This window comes from Vanellus vanellus (genome assembly GCF_965231255.1).
Source record: "Vanellus vanellus genome assembly, chromosome: 3".
Taxonomy (NCBI): Eukaryota; Metazoa; Chordata; class Aves; order Charadriiformes; family Charadriidae; genus Vanellus; species Vanellus vanellus.
Genome location: NC_138907.1, coordinates 83,123,332 through 83,141,075, shown reverse-complemented (window position 1 = coordinate 83,141,075; position 17,744 = coordinate 83,123,332). Strand labels below are relative to the sequence as shown.

General features: G+C 39.2%; 1 protein-coding gene across 1 annotated transcript in view; it reads right to left on the bottom strand.

Annotated features, from left to right (window-relative positions):
• USP45 (ubiquitin specific peptidase 45) overlaps positions 1-17,129 on the bottom strand; it is a gene marked incomplete at its 5' end in the record, with an annotated part of 48,326 nt that extends 31,197 nt beyond the window's left edge. Inside the window, 6 exons of the mRNA XM_082480586.1 lie at positions 1,770-1,865; positions 3,145-3,290; positions 12,462-12,562; positions 13,072-13,175; positions 14,734-14,903; positions 17,030-17,129. Coding sequence (XP_082336712.1) covers positions 1,770-1,865; positions 3,145-3,290; positions 12,462-12,562; positions 13,072-13,175; positions 14,734-14,903; positions 17,030-17,129 — 717 coding nt within the window. The remainder of the gene's footprint in view (positions 1-1,769; positions 1,866-3,144; positions 3,291-12,461; positions 12,563-13,071; positions 13,176-14,733; positions 14,904-17,029) is intronic.
• Between the last annotated feature and the right edge of the window lie 615 nt (positions 17,130-17,744).

Here is a 17,744-nt window from a genome sequence, read left to right as displayed (position 1 = left end):
AAATTCAGTTGGAGAGACAATGTAGGCTACCTCCTCCGTGGGCCAGTGTAAGATGGAGCTCAGTGGCACTCTGTCTGCTCAACCTTAGGGAAGGGGTGGCCAGCTTCTCTGACTTGTGAGCCACTCACCAAAATTTTCCACATGTACAACCGCCACAGAAACATATTATGTTCCTCCAGGAACCAGGTGCCAAGAAGGCACCAGCAGTGGCTCGCATCAGGGGCTGACAGCAGACCCCACAGGTCCACCATGGTGGCAGGGGATAGGCATGGGGTATATCCTGCACAGCCCCTCCTGGTGTGAGATCCACCCAGCCAGCAGGTCCTGGGGCTGGACGGAGCCAGCCAGCAGCCACTCGAGACAGTCTTAGAGCAGGAGACACTCCTGCACTGCTTACATGCCCCGTGTGTCTCAACAGCCACAGATCGCCAGCTCTCCCTAACACGGTCCCAGCTTTGTATGTGACCACAGCGCTTCCTACTAGCTGGCCTGACTCTCACAAAAACACATTACAACTGCCAGATAAACAATTAGAGAGGCTGCCTCATCCAGAAAGTAGAGCCACACAAAACATGAGCGCTATGGATACACACAAAGTATTTGCATTATATACACTATGAAAACATGGAAAAATGCCCTTTACCAAGCAGGAAGCTCAGAGTCTCTACATTACTATTAGACTACTGCAGCCCTCTAATCCTGTGTTGACATGCAAAGACCAGAAAACACAGTCTTTGCTCCAGAGGTCTTATTTACATTGTAAGCATTGTCATTAAACAAAAAAATAAATCATTCAACCTTATGGCTGTGCGAGTTTCACATCAAGCATAAGCCAACGTACCACTGGCTTCCTAAGCCTCTGGGCACAAACAAGCTCCAGACCTCCACTGAGGATCAGGATAACTTAGTGAAACATGTTGCTGCTCAGAACTGCCACTGGAGGTAATACAGATAGCAATGCAGTGAATTTCACACTGTTCTTGCCTGGAGAAGCTATGAACATCACCGACAGCAACATACAGAAATCTCCATCATTTCAGAGGTATCTGAAACAGAATCCCACCCCTCAATCCTCCCTACCACCAGAAAGCTCCCAGCAAACAGCAGAAAAAAGAAATAAAGAAAAAAAAAACAATTAAAAATCCTCTGTAAACTGCTTTCTTTAGCTAGCAGAGGAAAAGGGGTATTATCTTCATTGCCAACAACGTATTATGAAAACCCAAGTCTCTCTGAGACATGACTGGGAACAGCAGCATATTCTTCTGATAATAACCACAAGAGACTCTTTCCCATATGCACGCAATGAGCTTGTGGACAAGAAATTTGGTCCTCAATCTCAGTTTAATCCTCTGGCCCGTGAAGCACATAATGAATTTTACAAGCCTTATCAATGAAGGGCTGGAACAGACTGAAATAAAATATTTCACGAACACTTTCCAGAGCCAAATACACTACTTTCTGTATCATATATTCATAGTGAGGAAATTAAATGGGAAACAAAAATAAGACAGCCATTCCTTCTTACGGTCAGGCACTATTTGCTACTTCCATGTCACACAATGTGAAAGGAAGTGATTATTCCTCCTCCTCCGGGGCTAAATACTTAGTTTTGTAAAAGGAGTGAGTTGACAGAAGTCATAAACCAGCTAAACAATTAAAAGGCAAAAGAAATGGGAGAGTAAGAGCATCTCTTTAACAGAGATGCAATTTCTCATCCTCCCGCTTCTTCCCACATTTCCCCAAATTTGTATTTCTCACTGCATACTTACCAACTGAGAGTCTGAAGTATGACAGATTTTTAACTTTGTTCCTTTTTCCTTCATCTCATACATCAGTTCATTTAGTATGTGAGTCTGCGCCAAGTTCTTAAAGAAAAAAACAAGTAACATGCTGATCTTTCAACTATACATTTTTCTTTAGTTATAAATTCTAGCTTCAGGGATAGACAAAACCAGATACATTTCATAATGTACCACTGAGGTTTAAATCAGACCACTAGAAAAGCAGATATCACCCTTACAAAAGCCAAGATCATTGATCTCAGACTGTTTCTAAAACTGTATCTACTTCTGTTTTCTGTAATTCCAAAATAGTTTCCTAGTAATAACTTCATTATTTTTGTTGAACAATGAGATTTTCTTTTTTCTTTTTTTTTTTTTTATGGCGAGGTCATTAGTATCAGAAATCGTTTGTTTCTTTTAAACTCTGCAGTCCCCTTCATCATGCCCCGAGAAGCACAAAGGCTTTGGCACAATGAAAAGCATTACCTCGCTGAATTTGAGAGAGAAACCAACTCAACATATCTCAGCTTTGTTTCTTTATTTTTGGTTAACTTTGACTGCAGATCACTTAGGTTTCTGCAATGCCCTAAGTATGGACAGAGAACAACTTGCTACAATTCTACTCCTTAAAAATTTACTATTTGTTTGCTGAGTCCTGTAATCACCACCATAAACACAAGGTAAAGAGTGCCAGTTCAGAACAACTTTGAAGCAGTTTTCTCTCATTTGTTCGCTCCTGTCTGCAGACACACAGATGTCCCTGCTCAACTGACAAGCAATAGGATGGTCCAATATAAAACCCACTGAGGCTGCTGCTTTTTTGAGGATGTTGGATTAGCTGCACACTCAACATCAATAAAAGTGTATTAGTATAGCTCATTCCTCTTATTCTGGTCAGAGCAAAAAACAAACATAATCAATAAAAGTACTTTCATAACCGCATCCACTGTAGGGGCTTAAAACCATCACAATGCACTGTGCAGACATTTACATTACACACAAAGTACCATGTTTCACACCCACCAGTACGGTAAATACTGTGCATTACTCATGACTGCCTAATGCTGAACTACAAATAAAACCATATGCTAGAGCACAACCCACACACATATGCAATGTGTAAAACACTTGACATTTTCATTTGTCTCTTTGCTGTGAAAAATGCTCCTGATCCAGGAATTCTTTTTTGTTATAACAGGAAATCTTGCTTGGACAGCAAGAAGTAAAAAGAATTTGAAAAAGACCTTCAGAAAGCAGAACGAAGACTGGTAACAGTCAGAACCTACTCTGAAGCTCACAGTTTATACAGATTAAGTATTTCTGAAATCTATTAAGAGAGAGATGTATGATCTTTCCATCTTACCTGCATGACGGCATTAAAAAAGCACGTATTTCCTAAATTATTTATTCCTTTAACTGGAACTGATGCACCATTACCAGAACTTTTTCCTTTCAGTATTTCACTTGTTTCACTGTTTTCTTCACGAAGTCGTATGATTTTTGATGAACCTGTAATTAGACTGTAGATTAATATTGCTACATAATTGCATAATTTAATCAATTCAGTCCTTCCATGGATTACATTTATCATTTTTAAAATCTACGGAAAGATACCTTGATGGTACTCTAATCTTTAAAAAAAAGAAAAGAGGTATCAGCAGTCAAACTCCTGGAGAAAAAAAAAAATCCCCCCAACAACTACATATATCCAACAAAACCTTCCACAACAATCACACTGTCCTGTAAGACTGTAACTTCTTCAATTACCCAAGCAATAAAGTAAAACAGGCTCCGCTAGTTTATTAACAACCGGCAGTGAAGACATATGTTCATTAGGCACACTAGAAACACCACATAAAGACTGCTTTTTGGTGCATTTGAAGAGAGGTAACCAAAAGTTACCACCGGAATGCTGCAAGTCTTTATCAGTTATTGCACTTTGTTTGAACTGCCTTGTACAACTCAGCCAACGGCCAAATCAGTGTTGTTATCAGTTCCCCCAAATGCTACATTTGCTCCTCCACCCGCCTCCCTTTGTCACAGCCTGAGGAATTGCTAACACAACCCAAATGCATCCAACGCTGCTGTTTTAGTTTTAAACAACAAAAATTTGATAAAACTGCAGTGCAATACGCTACCAGTATTACATCCACGTATTTCCCTATTTCCCTTATTATTTAAATAGATGAGGGGCAGCAAAGTTAGACAGTCATTAACTTGTAGCCTAGAGGTAATGGAAAGACTTGAGATAACAATATTTAGCCTGAAATTCTACTAGCAACATTCATATTGTCATGGTTGCAGGACTAAATATGAACATTACCGACATTTGCAGTGTCTTAAATATTGATTAACAATGCATGTCAATGTAAACGAGTTATGGACTTAATGGATGCCAAGAACTGTGATGCTGCAATCTCTGTCTTGACATATGAATTCATATATTTGTTCTAATGAGTTTCACATTGAAGTCTCATTAAAGTGTTCTTGAGAAATAGCTAACAGACCTATTTACGTTAATGAAATGCTCATGCCAAAAGGTTCTTTTATGTACACTACTAAGTAATTTCTTGCTTAGAAGATGAAAAAATATAATTAAATAAAAAATAAATCATTAAAATATCTAAATATCTATTGTATCTGGCAACAAGCTTGTGATTGCAGCCTGTCTGCACCCTATAGTGCCATCAAGGCATAATTATTTTTCCAAATTGGATCTGAGTTTGTCAAAAAGCAGTTAAAGATGCTTTGCTGTTTAAAAACATTTTAAAATGTTCTTGCTAATACTGCTTACACAGCTTTAAAATACTCTCCACTCGTGTGGAAAATTAAGACACTACAAGGGCAAAGTGAGACACCTAGTTCTCCTTGAAAAAGCAGACAAGGTGTTTTTGAACACAATGAATGACAACCAGCTTGGGAGTTCCTCACACCCTGAAACAGTCACTGTTTTATGGGCCACGTGCAGCAACATCTTTTAATTGCCATGCTTACAAGGGGCATGCTACAGTGTCTGAGACTCGTCCACCCACGCAGAGCTCCAAAAGAATTGTAGTAGGAGAACAGGAGCTCCAAGTTTCTGCAACTCGCAGGCATTGCTCGCTCTCAAAAATCTAGTAATACAAGTGGAGACTTCTTCCCCTCTGAAAAGTGAGAGAAGTGCCAGGGAGAAGAGATGGTTAAAAAGAAAAAAAAAAAAAAAAAGCCAAAATTGTGTAAATAATTTGTGTATTAGTATACCACAGTTGTTGCATTTATCCATCGGCATTCAAAAACATCTGGGACAGCATCTTAAAGTAAACAATGTTCACAAGGCCATCTGGACAAAACTGCAGGCAAAAATTAAAGCATAAGCATATGGAAAAGCAGATTTTTCTCTTCCCTTTAGCAGTACAGGATGACAAATGTCAAACCTAGATCTGTCCACGCTTCACTGTGCTATGCTTTGCAGCACCACCTGGCTCTCCTTGCACAGCCACCAAATATGGACAGCACTGCCACAGCGGACCATATCTGCAGGGCAAACTCGATAAAAGCATTTCACTTCATGGTTAAATGGCAGCTTCACACAAGTAGCGAGGTTCCATTTGCTGAGCCTTACATATAAATTGTTTAAGGGGGAAAACAAAGCTGAAGCATCCAGCTTTGTGATAAGAGCCGGATGAATATGCAATTATAAAACACAATAAATGAGAACCAGATATCCGATTGCTGCAAAGCTGGATAATTAGTATAGGGATAAGGAGAAGTAGTAGTAAATTAAGAAAAGGCCTGTATGTTGTTACTGAAGTCTAGGAAACTCCTTTCATTCAGAAGGTTTTAATTACTGTCTCTTGATTTAATAGATTTTAAAAACACAATCCATGTGACATTTTATGGTTTTTCTATCTGTGAAAGTCTTGACAGAAAAGCGTCGCTTTGCCATTACAAACATTATCTGCTGCCTTGCTTATTCCATGCAGATATTTTTAAGGACATATACAGAGCCAGAGGAAGGACAGCAGTTTTTAATTTAACTCTGCTCAGTGTTCCCAGCTCAGTGACAAATGACAGACAGGCCTGAAGCTGAATGTTTAGCTGACATGTGAAGAGTTGGTCAGTCTTAATAGAAGATGCTGGTAATGACTGTGATAGCTAATACTTCTACAGATTGGGGCTGGAGGGTCCTTCTGCAAGATTAACCCAAGGCTACGAGCATGTTATTAATCAAAAGGGTAATATGTAATTTTTTAAAGTGAATTTGCGCTGAACTGTTCCATAGATGCTTGCCAACACAATCTTGCAATCCTGTAATGTTTTAACAGGCGTGCTTTTGGATATGAAAAGTGACTTTTATGCCAGTAGAGACACAACAAGGATCCCAGCAGAAGGATTCCATTGAAATAGCGGTCATCTGCTGCTGCCCACAAGGGCCTTCAGTTCCTGGCCAAACAGTGTTTGGAGAAAAGAAGTACTCCAAGCTATCCGGCTGCATGCAGTAATAACTGTTACAAAGACCCTCATTAACGTTAACAAGAGCAAGGCAGGTGAGAAGCACAAAAGTAATTAAATTCATAGATTGATTTCTGCCTGTAGTTCACTATTACATCTTTTAAAGAATTGACATGGTGCCCCTCAACCTCTCTGCCTTTCTCAGGCACTGTGGACATCAGCCCCAGGCAGATCTGTCCCTCCACAGCAGGGACAGCGCATCTGACTGTGACTGTTTTGGGGCTCACACATTCTGATTATGCCTCTCTGTCAGATTTCTTCTGCAGTTTTGTTGTAGAGGTGGCCTTTCTAATCCAGTCACACAGGGAAACCTCTCACCCAAGCTGTGCCCTGATTACCACAACCTCCTTTTCCCTCAACAAAGCATCTCTGGCTGCAGAAACACCTGACCGGAGCACCCTGCCAAGACCCACTGCCCAGCTCTCCATCCGACCCATCACACCCTACTGACCACCTCTTCCCTGGCACCAGGTCAGTGCCTGCCTCTGGTCCCACCATGACATCCACCTCCAGCGCTCAATCCTTCGGCTCTCAGACAGCTGTTCTTGTGCGTAGGTGCTGCCTTCCAGCTTCCCAATGTCACCCTGCTGTCCCCCACGCTAGCAACCCCCCTTCCCACCAGACCAAGAGGCAAGAGGACAGCAGTCAGAGACTGCTCCACTGTTACAGCTCTTGCTGCAATGCGCTCTTGTCCTGCCGCTCTTTTCTTCAGCTTTTTTTCTTTTTTACCTATTTCTGCTCACCTGTAGTCTTGTCTTGTAAGTCCTCTTACAAGGAACATCATTGTGTCCCACAGCTGCACAACACCGGCCTCAAGGGTATGTGACTGAGATTCCTAAGCCCCACGTTAACACAGACAACGATTCAGTCCACGAATCAGAGCAAGTCACCAGGCCAGGTGCACAAGCACACACACTGCTGACACATCCACTTGCAAAAGACGTTCAGAAAACTTATGGCAGGTTCTCCATCGGTTTGTTTTGCCAGTATTTCAAACATTTGCGGTGCTCCTGGACTTCTGTACCGCCCTTGCTGAAACTGAGCTGTGCCTGGGGGTGCAGATGGTATGCAAGCAAAAAGATAAATGGCATCCAATTTTTCTTTCAACTGGGGGAGCAAGCATTTTTGCTCCTCTTTTCAATGCAACTTTTTTTTTTTTTTTTAATTAAAAATGATGGTTCCAGGAATATGCACTTTTATTCCAAGGTCAAGCCTTCTCTATTGAATACAACTCTGGTACTTCAGTTGAAGGTCTTCACAGTAAAAGCAAGGTTAATAGATTGCCTTTCTTTTACCAAGTTCTCATCATGCTGTATTATGAAATGCTACTAAATTGTCTGGAGCTCCTTTTTTATTTAAAATATTTAGATTTTTTTTCAACACTGTACAACAACAAGAATCCAACCCTTAGAAAAACAGTACAGTTCTCTTTTGAAATCATCACTAGCTTTATGTTTTAAAAGACAAATTCCTCTTGCAGCGTTACAATCTTACCAAATTAGAGATTACAAGAAAAATTTTATTTCTCTGATTCTGACAGAATGTTATAAACTAAAAAACATGTCTGCACAGTGTGAAAGAGCAAGCTACTCAAGTACCAATTTTGATCCTCTATGCTCCAATGACTTGTGCTACACCTCACAAGTAAGTAAGTACAGGAAAGGGAAGAATCCATGGATAAAAATGACAGAATGTGTAAAAATATTTTTGCCAATGATTCGGTTTTCATCTCTTTGCAATTTGCATAATTAACAGTAGCCCCTAACAAGTAAGTAAACTTGAAAGAAAACTTTATAACCCACAACAGAAATGTCTTTTTGCTGAAGTGTATCTCAGATTTGGAGAATCAACATATTCTGCTTTATTTTGCTAGTTAATTGTCTTTTTAAATAGACAGAACGGACTTATATGACTTTAAGGTCCAAATCACACACAGTAAAAATCAATTATGAAAGAACACAATTAATTTTCTCAGTACGATCCTTTGTCAACTGCTAATACCCACAGACGAATGCAAATCTGAAAAGTTATTCATCATACAATTTTTTTTTTCTATACAAGTTAACACCTATTACTATACTGTAAAATTATATATTTTTTAATCTTTGGTTTATATCAGTTACACCCATTAAAACAAAAATCAAATTTCTAACTTTCACCTACTGCCAAATCTGAGCAGTTGAACTTACTAGCAAAATCTCATTCCTCTGCTTGACCTTCCCAACAATAAATTTAACTAGAAAATTTGAGAATAAATATTCTTCCTTCACATTCTATTGCCACACAAACAAATTTAATTAACTGCTCTCTAAAAAAGTTGAGTATGCAATCTTATGTCTCCACTGATGTCTAATTAGGCTTTTGTAAAGGAAAGTACACATAATATTCGCTTTTAAGACTGCAAAACAATTTATTTTCTCCGGCAAATGAGCAGACACGCGGATCGCAATGTCTCAGCATGGTTTCTGTGTACTACATGTGCATTATGTCCATGTGAAGCTCACAAGTGTGCCACACGGACAATACTGCACCTGCCTTTCTGTGAAAATCATCACGGCCCGCTAACCTTTTCCACAAAACAAATTTCTGGGTGGTACACCCTAGAAAGCAATCTTGCTTTATTCTTCCATCTTGTGCCCAACATGACCTCTTAACCAAACAGACTCCTCTAAAAAAAAAAAAAAAAAAAAGGAAAAAGCAGGCATTGCTGGGTACAACAAACCATAGGATCAGATGCGAAAATCACACAGCTGCAAGCATTCTTTTGGGAACCCAGCACTGGGATTTATCTCAATCGCTTAATGTAATTACAAAAGTCAGTCATGTAGTAGTAATGTAATTTGCACATTTTTACAGCTGAAGTGAAGTTGAATCTTTATGAGAGGCCGAGTGAAAAGCAGGGATCCTGCTGCCACACTATTCCACCACATTAGTACCAAATGACAAGCATTTTGCTCTTGTTTATTTTCCAAGATGCATTAATTAGGAAATCTATATAACCTTCCCTTACATGTTTAGGCTGATTATTTTATCTTTAAATGACTCCTGCAGTTTTGAGAGGAAAAAAAAAAAACAACAAAAAACTAGCAGCTCTCATCTGTTACTTATATCCATGTTCATACTGCATTTATGCAGAAATTTCTACAGAACACTATTTGAATTTTAATGACGCACCATGCCAACCAGTTGTTATAACAGAAAGAAATCCAGACATAAGATGATTTGTTGTCACAGTGCCACATTCTGATACAAAAATTAATTTTCCCATTGCTTAAGAAAAGCAATGGGGAAAAAAGCACAAGATTGATTTTTAAGTGGGAAATATGAATTAACAACTGTCAGGTTTACACTACTTGTTTCTCACAAGTTATTTTTCATTTATTTAAAATTAGTTTATTTTTATAATGGCTGAATACACAAAATAAATTAAAAAAGCATAAGCCAACTAATTATTTAAAGGATGACAGTTATACTCAAAATATCACTGTAACATGAAATAAAATGCTACACTTAAAAAAACCCAAAAGATAAGTTGTCAATAGTAGAGTTAATTTTCACTGTTATGCTTTGTGTCTTTTGTGTTCTGGACAACAGCATGAATTACATTTCAATTTCAGATTTTATTTTTAAAAGAATCTTTATATGCAGTCTAATTTAAAGAAAAGAAAAGAAAAAGTCTTACTTATGCTACATTTTGTTAGGGGAAGTACCAAGTATGTCAGCCCAAGTATTTGACATGAAACAGAAAAGGCATTGCTGTTACACTTATCAAAGTGAAATAAGAATGCCAACTCTGCCTGGGAATTCCCTCTCACATACCACTTATTTATCAATACACGGCTGTTTCCCAGCCTCTTCCAGCGAGGAGCCTGGCCCAATGCAGCAAAGCATGCCAGGCAAACTTTTTCCTCTTTTCCCTGCCACTTCAGAAAACCCAACAAATCATCTTTGGGCCAACATTCCCAGAACTCTCAAGAACAGGACCCAAACTGCTCAGCGCAGCCATACTCTGCCTCATAGAGAGGGTCGCTGATTCCCAGCTTTAAAGCCATTACTGGAGGTACGCACACGCTCACTTTTTGTGTGAAAACCTGCTTGCACGTGAGCCTTAGCCCCCTCCTGGCACAGAGCAGAAGACACGACTGCCCTGCAGGTGCAACTTCCACACCCCGAGACCTCTTGCTGTCGAAGAGGCCACCCTGCAAGGCTCGCACGTGACTTCCTTAGCCTTGAAGGATGCTGGTGTGACCATTCGCATGCTCAAAACCAGGCACATGCATGAATTTGAAGGATGAAGAGTAACCATGAAGACCAGTTAACACACAGTCCGAGACACCGGGAAAGTAGACTCCGCAGTCTGATTTAAAACTGCCCTGCACCTCCCACCGCCTCGCGCTGCCCACAACACATCTCTCACCTGACGTCACCATCGGTAGCTACCCAGCTCTACCTTTTACGTCACTGTTGGGAACCTCCTTCTCCACCAAAGGCCAACTCAATGCACTGCCGTCACAACATGTGTGATGGAGCTGGATGGTAGCTATTTTTTCATTTCAATGCCCAATTTCAGAAACTGAAGGGAAAACTGGTTTAAATAAAATGGCGGGGGGGGGGGCATGGTGAGAAATGTTTATGCTCTAACAAAAAAAATTACATTTTGTGTCTGGTTATGGAAAAGAGTTTACGGTTGTATCAGGCAACTATTTAAATGAAATATATGTATTTTCAAAACAGAGTATCAAAAAGAAACACAAACACATATACAGCAGAAATATATTCTGCCCTGCTCTGCTATAGATTCCTGATTTTTAACAAATTCTGGGCATAATTTAAGGTTACTTTTCCTCAATTAGCTTGGAATTTTGGTTGCTTAATTTAAGACATTTCACAGAAAACTTCTAAGCACCACACTCCGAAAAATTTAGATATTTTGATGACTCATAAATGAAGAATCTAAACCGTGAAGCACACAGAGTCGTATTCCTCTGAAAGTCTTATCCAGTGGTACAAAACTAAAATGAAATAGTTTCCATTGAATTAACACAAACAAACACTACAGGATTTTCATCTGCAAGCAAACTACAACACCCATTTATTAAACATAAACTTGAAACTGAAGCTGTGAACAAAAGTGAAATCACATACTGTATTTTCATTGCTCCAAGTGAAAAGATGCAAAAAGTAGCAATTTATCAATTCATTACAATCGAATATTTAACATACAACTTGTGACTAGATCAAAATATAAAATATGTATTTCTGAGTGGCCCTTCATTTTTCCCCTCTCAAAAAATATATAACATCTCTTAAAACCAGTAGGATTTACGCACATGCAGCTAGAGGAATACCTAGTCTAATTCAGCAAGGCAATAATTTTCAATTCTTATTTCTAACCAGTTGATTATCTCTGCTAAAAACTGCAACCAATTGTTTTAAAAGCTTCCTTAAGCTGTTTTTTGTGAGGAAAATCTGGAATCCAATGCACTCTCTAAGTCACAAGCCAGAAACGCTCCCAAGTGTGTTACAGTAGGGACAAATAACATCAACATTATAAAGAGTAGACAGTTGAGGGCCACATGTACAAAGTTCCATCTACTTTCACATATATTGAGAAGATACAGTAGGCTCCTAACGTTAAGAAAATAATTGAATAGTATTTTCTACAAATAGAAATTAATGTTCTGTCAATTAAAACCCAATCACATAAATGAACAGAAAGCATTACATCCAATAACAGAGTACTAGAAAATTCATTTAAATGAATTTAATTAACTGTGGAAAACAAATTTAAATCAGAAAAAAAATTAAGATGTGACACATCCACACTAGGAAAATTCAATTCATTTATGCTTCTATATATTTTTTGTGCATTAATTTATATTCAGTCTTATTTAAGGTAACATTTTCTCTACAATAAACTTTCTTCATTAAAAACAAAATTTGGAAAAACCGTCCTACAGTGCCCAAAATATTTTTAAAATGTAATCATACTGTAGAAAAAAAAAAAAAGAAATTATGTTTTGACAGGCATTACCTGCCCAAATAATTGTGTAATTACAAACTGTATTATACTCACATCATACATAATTTTTCAATTGTACGTTTAACGTGAATCAAAATCTGAAATGCTCATTTTTAGAGACAGTACATTACAGATGTCTCCAGATAAAACTATTTGTGTAAACTTACTTGGTTCAGCCCTGGAACCATGTTTCTGAAGAAAGTCAACTATCTGAGCCAAAACCTTTTTGTTGCAATGTGTTGACAGTTCTTCATTACATTCATAACACCTAAGCAAAAGAAGAAACAAACTGGAATTCAGGGTATCTGGTTGCACCTCCCAGCTCTAACAAACCTCTCAAGCAACCCTACACAAATTACTTAAGCTCTTGGTTAGAATTTTTCACACTGAAGAGAGAAATAAAATTGAATTCTCTCATCCCATATATGCCCTTCTATAGATCAGCCCAAATTCACTGTGATGCTTACAGACGCAAACAATCTCAGTTTATAGTCCTGCAAATAATCGTATAAAAACAAGCTGGAAGGACAAACTCCTATAACCAGCCAACTCTCTACAGAACACAACGGACTCAAACTTCTCTCTTAGTATTGATTTTTGACCTCTCTGAGACTCCTAAGGACAAACTAATTTTCTCTCCAGAAAGCCTGCCTTTTCTCTATATAAAATATTCATTTTATCTGTCAGAATCATTCTTTATCATGAAAAGACATCACTTTAAGTTATGAGTAGTCCTTATATACAAGCATACCCCAACACCTGCATACTCATTCTTACCATATGATCCATGTGCTGAGACTGATAACAATGCAGTGAGGTTCTGTGCGTGCTGTTTGGAAGTGTTTCAGAGAATGCTGGCCTTCCGAGTTCTTACTACATCCCTAAAAATAGAAACAGCAACATAGTAAGGGGTAAAAAGGGAAGTAGGAAAAGACTATATTATTAGTAAATAAAACTGCAAGAACTTTAGCTTTCTGTCTAATTTTGAAAAGTATAATGCCCTAAATACTTATTTAGCATTCTCAAGGATTGAGAGGGTCTAACATTTTTTATACTTGAGTATTATAAATTAACTTTTTTTTTAAATGAACACATTTTCTTTTTACTAATAAAGGAAAATCAATGACTACGCAGAACCAAAATCTGAAAAATCAGTTAAATGTACAGAAAATTAGTAGGTTTGTTTTAACTTAATAGAAATAATTCTGAGTTTTTGAACAAGTATCAATAGACAGCAAATTATGCCATTCAGAAAAGTAAGATTTCTCAAAAAAAAATGTGAATTAAATGACTTTATAGCATATTTGGTCCACAGAATATCAAGGAAAGGACAGTATAGGTAACTCTCACCGCTCAAGAATGCCAAATGCATTCCAGACAGCACAAGGTACATAAATTGGTTTTGTATGAAAAAGGTACTCAGAACATACTATTTATGTACAGCAGCTTCAAGAGAAAGCATTTGCAATTTTCCAAGTATCTACAGATTCAGGAGGCATGAGTTTTGAAGGCTATTAACAGCATAAACACGAAAAAAGATTTAACTCCTTTTAAAAGCCCTCCTTAACTACAAAATTTCAGAGAAAAGCTATATGAGTCCTCCTCAGATCTAGTTAACTATCTTCTGAAGCCTGCTAATAGCATGTTTCTTTGCAAAATTTAATCTGTTCAGATAATACTGGTAGGAGCTGGCTTCTGTCCTTACTATAGTAGGACCTACTGGAACTCTTAAGAAAATTGTGAAATGCTTTGTTCAGGCAACTATTAGCTGAACGAAGCCTGACACTGCCTGTAAACTGAATTTTTCTGTATCAGGCTTTACTTCACTCACAGAACCGAAACCTGCGCAAGTCCTTAGGGTCAGGATCTGCCATTTTAAACTCTGAGGTCACGATTTGACATTATAACTGATCCAATCTAATGGCTAGCTGCCACAAAAAGCAGCATTCTCACTCCAGCACAGTCCTTTCTCCCTGGTTTCAATTAAATCTAGCAATTGAGTGCCCACAATGCAAGCTGATTCAGCAATATCCATATCCATTTTTTCATTCGTTTGTATTTGCAGGATCTCCTGCCAGATAAGCCAGCTGAACGGATGCATTTTGCAGCCACACAGTTCCTGGATCCAATTCTCCGTAAGTGGAAATAACATGCAGATGAAGAACAGAGAAAAGGCAGGACCGTCGCTTACTGCTTGTGATGCCGAACCACACCCTAACACATAAAGCTAATCTGAAACACTGCCGAAAACCAAATGAGAAGAACACAAGGCCACATCCCACTCCACTGAAGAAGCTGAAGCATGAACTCTCACAACTAAGCACTGATGTCACATTGTTCCACCAAAGGTAATGGGATGCCAGACAAGGATCCACACCAGCCGTATCCTTTAGAAAATCAGGACTGATCCACCTCTGTAAATTTACAGCATACGCTTACCTGAGAGCCACATTTGAGACACAGCCATATGTCCGAAGGTGCCACAGGCTCACCATCACTCATCCGCCTCTCCTTTAGACATTCTGCACATATTGACCAGATGCTTTGAGCTACTGCTCTCTTCACATGATGCACATCCACCGCTTGGCTCACGTGCTGGCAGGTTAAGCCTAGACAAAATGGCACATGCTCACTTTCATCCATTAAAAATAATAGCTATGAAAGGGACCACGTGTACACTAAAGGAGCAGAATCTTCAACAAATTCAGCATGAGGGAAAAAACAGCAAAGACCTAAAACAGGAAAACTCAGTCAGCTGCTCCCCATATACTGAATCTTATGAAGGGTCTATTTCAGTCTTTCCATAATAAGAATCATTTTCAAGTCAATAAACACCACCTCTTAAAAACAGATAAACTACTTTGTACAAAAATACAGGGATTACTTTTGTAAAAAATCCATTTCCCCGTTTTTTGGTTTACTGTCAACAGTAAAATACTACATAAATCTATTTTTGCATATAACAACACAGGCAGTTAACTCCTTTTCAATCCATAAAGAAAGATTTTCAAATACCCATGCATCCCTACTACAACTGCCCATTCTCAATATGAATATCAACTACCATTCTTCTCCGTCATATTTTTTGCACAAATTCCACTATAATATCACAGAATAACCTAGGTTTGAAGGAACCTCTGAAGGCCATCTTGTCCAAACCCTCATTCAAAACAGGGCCAAATACAAATTTAGATCTGGTTGCTGATGGCTTTGTTCAACTGAATGTTGAATATTTTCAAGGACAGAGGTTTCACCAACTCACTAGAAAATCAGTTTTCTGTCTGACCATCCTCAGGGCGAAAATAAAATAAATTTTCTCATACCTACCCAAATTTTCCTTGCCCTAACTTTTGTCTGTTGCCTTTAGTCCTTTCATTGTGGACCTCCTAGAAGTGTTTGGCTCTGCCTTCTCTATAACAACCTATCTGGCAGTCAAAAAAAGAAACTATACTTTCACTCCTTTAACTCAACAAATCCATTCTCTTCAGCCCCTCTTCACACATCATGTTCTCAATCTCCTTAACAACATGGAAGGGGCGACCCACTGCTGGACTCAGTTCAACAAGTCAATGTCCTTCTTGTAACAGGGAGTCCACAACTGGGGACACACTACTCCAGATAAGGTCTCACAAGTGCTGAAAAGTTGGAAAGAATCACACACCTCGCCCTGTGCTTTAGTTAATGCAGCCTGGCATACAGCAGGCACAAGCCACACCTCTTGCTTTTATTCAGCATGTGCACTAGGACCCCCAGGACCTTTTCTGCAAAGCTGCTTTCAAGCCATTGATTCCCACCCTGTAACTGCACTGTTGCTTTGGCCCAGGTGTCAAACTCTCCAACTGCCTTTGTTGAACTCCATGGAGTTTCTGCTAGCCCGTTTCTCCAGCCGGTCTACGTGACTCTGAATGGCAGACCTACCCTCTAGCGTATCAACTGCTCTCCTCAATTTGTTATCATGAAGATGACAGAGTGTAGCCTCACAATATCACTTTGCGCTCTCAGCACCTTCAGATGCGTCCCGTCTGATCCCACAGACTTGTGCATTTCCAGTTTGCTTAACAGCTCTCAATCTTCTTATAGTTTGGACAATGCTTAAATCCCAGAGTCTGCCACTAGGCTCAGGGACCAGGGAGGACCGAGTGCAGAGCTTCCACGTGAAGACAGAAGCAAAGGAAGGATTGAGCTCCTCAGCCCTTTCCCATGCCCTACGTCCCTAGGTCCCATGCCCCCTCAAGCAGCAGGTTTGCACTTGCTGTAGCCTTTATTTTACTGGCACGGTATCCATACAAGCCTATCTCACCCTTTACAACCCTCATCAGATTAAATTCTGAGGCTGGCTCACCTAATCCCATCCCTGCACACTCAGACCCCTGCAAGGGCAGCCCAAACCTGCCTCCACCCTCTCTGTCCTTCCTTTTTGCCTCAGCTCAGTCAGAAGCTCCTGGTTCAGCCGAGCAGCCTCCTGCCACACGTGCTTGACCTTCTGAGCATTGGAAAGGACCGTTCTCCTGCTCTGAAGAGATTGTCATTGAAGATCAACCAACTCCTCAGCCTTTTGGGCAGTCACGTAGTGTAACAACCGATCCTGTCATAAACACTTGACTGGAGATATTTCTGTTTTAAATTCAAACAAGAGAAGTATTTTTCATGGTACTGCTGATTTGTAGTTTTCACCAGTCAACATGGAAGTTATAAGCCTTCAACCTTAGGGCCAAACATCACTTTATGTTTTTACCTGAAATATCATCTGAGGAGTCCTCATCCTGCGGCCTGTTAGGCCTTTTGCTTCTCTTTGCTTTCTCAGGGTTGGCTCTTGATGGATCTTTCACCCGCATCTGTTACTTACTGGGAAAGAGAAACAGGGGTTGCTGTATTGTCCAAATGCTTCAGCAAATGTCTTCAGTTTGAATTCTAAAAGCATGAGATCAAACCACACATTCAAACCTCACAAACATAGTTTTAGGCTTTGACTAATGTCAGCTATTGTGTAACAAGGTGTATGAACGTGTCAGAAATAAACTCTGAGGAACACTGTAAGATCAGTTAGTTAATGTTACATGACATTATGAATTGTATCTGTAACCACAGGAGACACACTTTCAGGCAGCAGTGTTAAATATTTGAGATACGGAGATTTTCTTTATTTTTGTTATTGTAAAGTAAACTATTACAGAGCTCCAGCCATACCTTACCAGAAAAACTTCATTAAAACAAAAGCTTCTCTTCCTTAACATATCTCACCTACAAAAAGGATGCCCTTGCACATTCCCTAAAAGCTTTTGAGCAATTTCAAACACTTTAATAAAATACAAAAGTCTTCTAAATCTCATGAAAGTGTCCTCTCCCATAAATAGCACAGACAGGACTGCAAGCTGACCTGTCTGTTAAATATGAGAGAATCTGTACAGATGAAGTCTCTCATAGGAGTCCTATGAGGAACAGAAATAAAG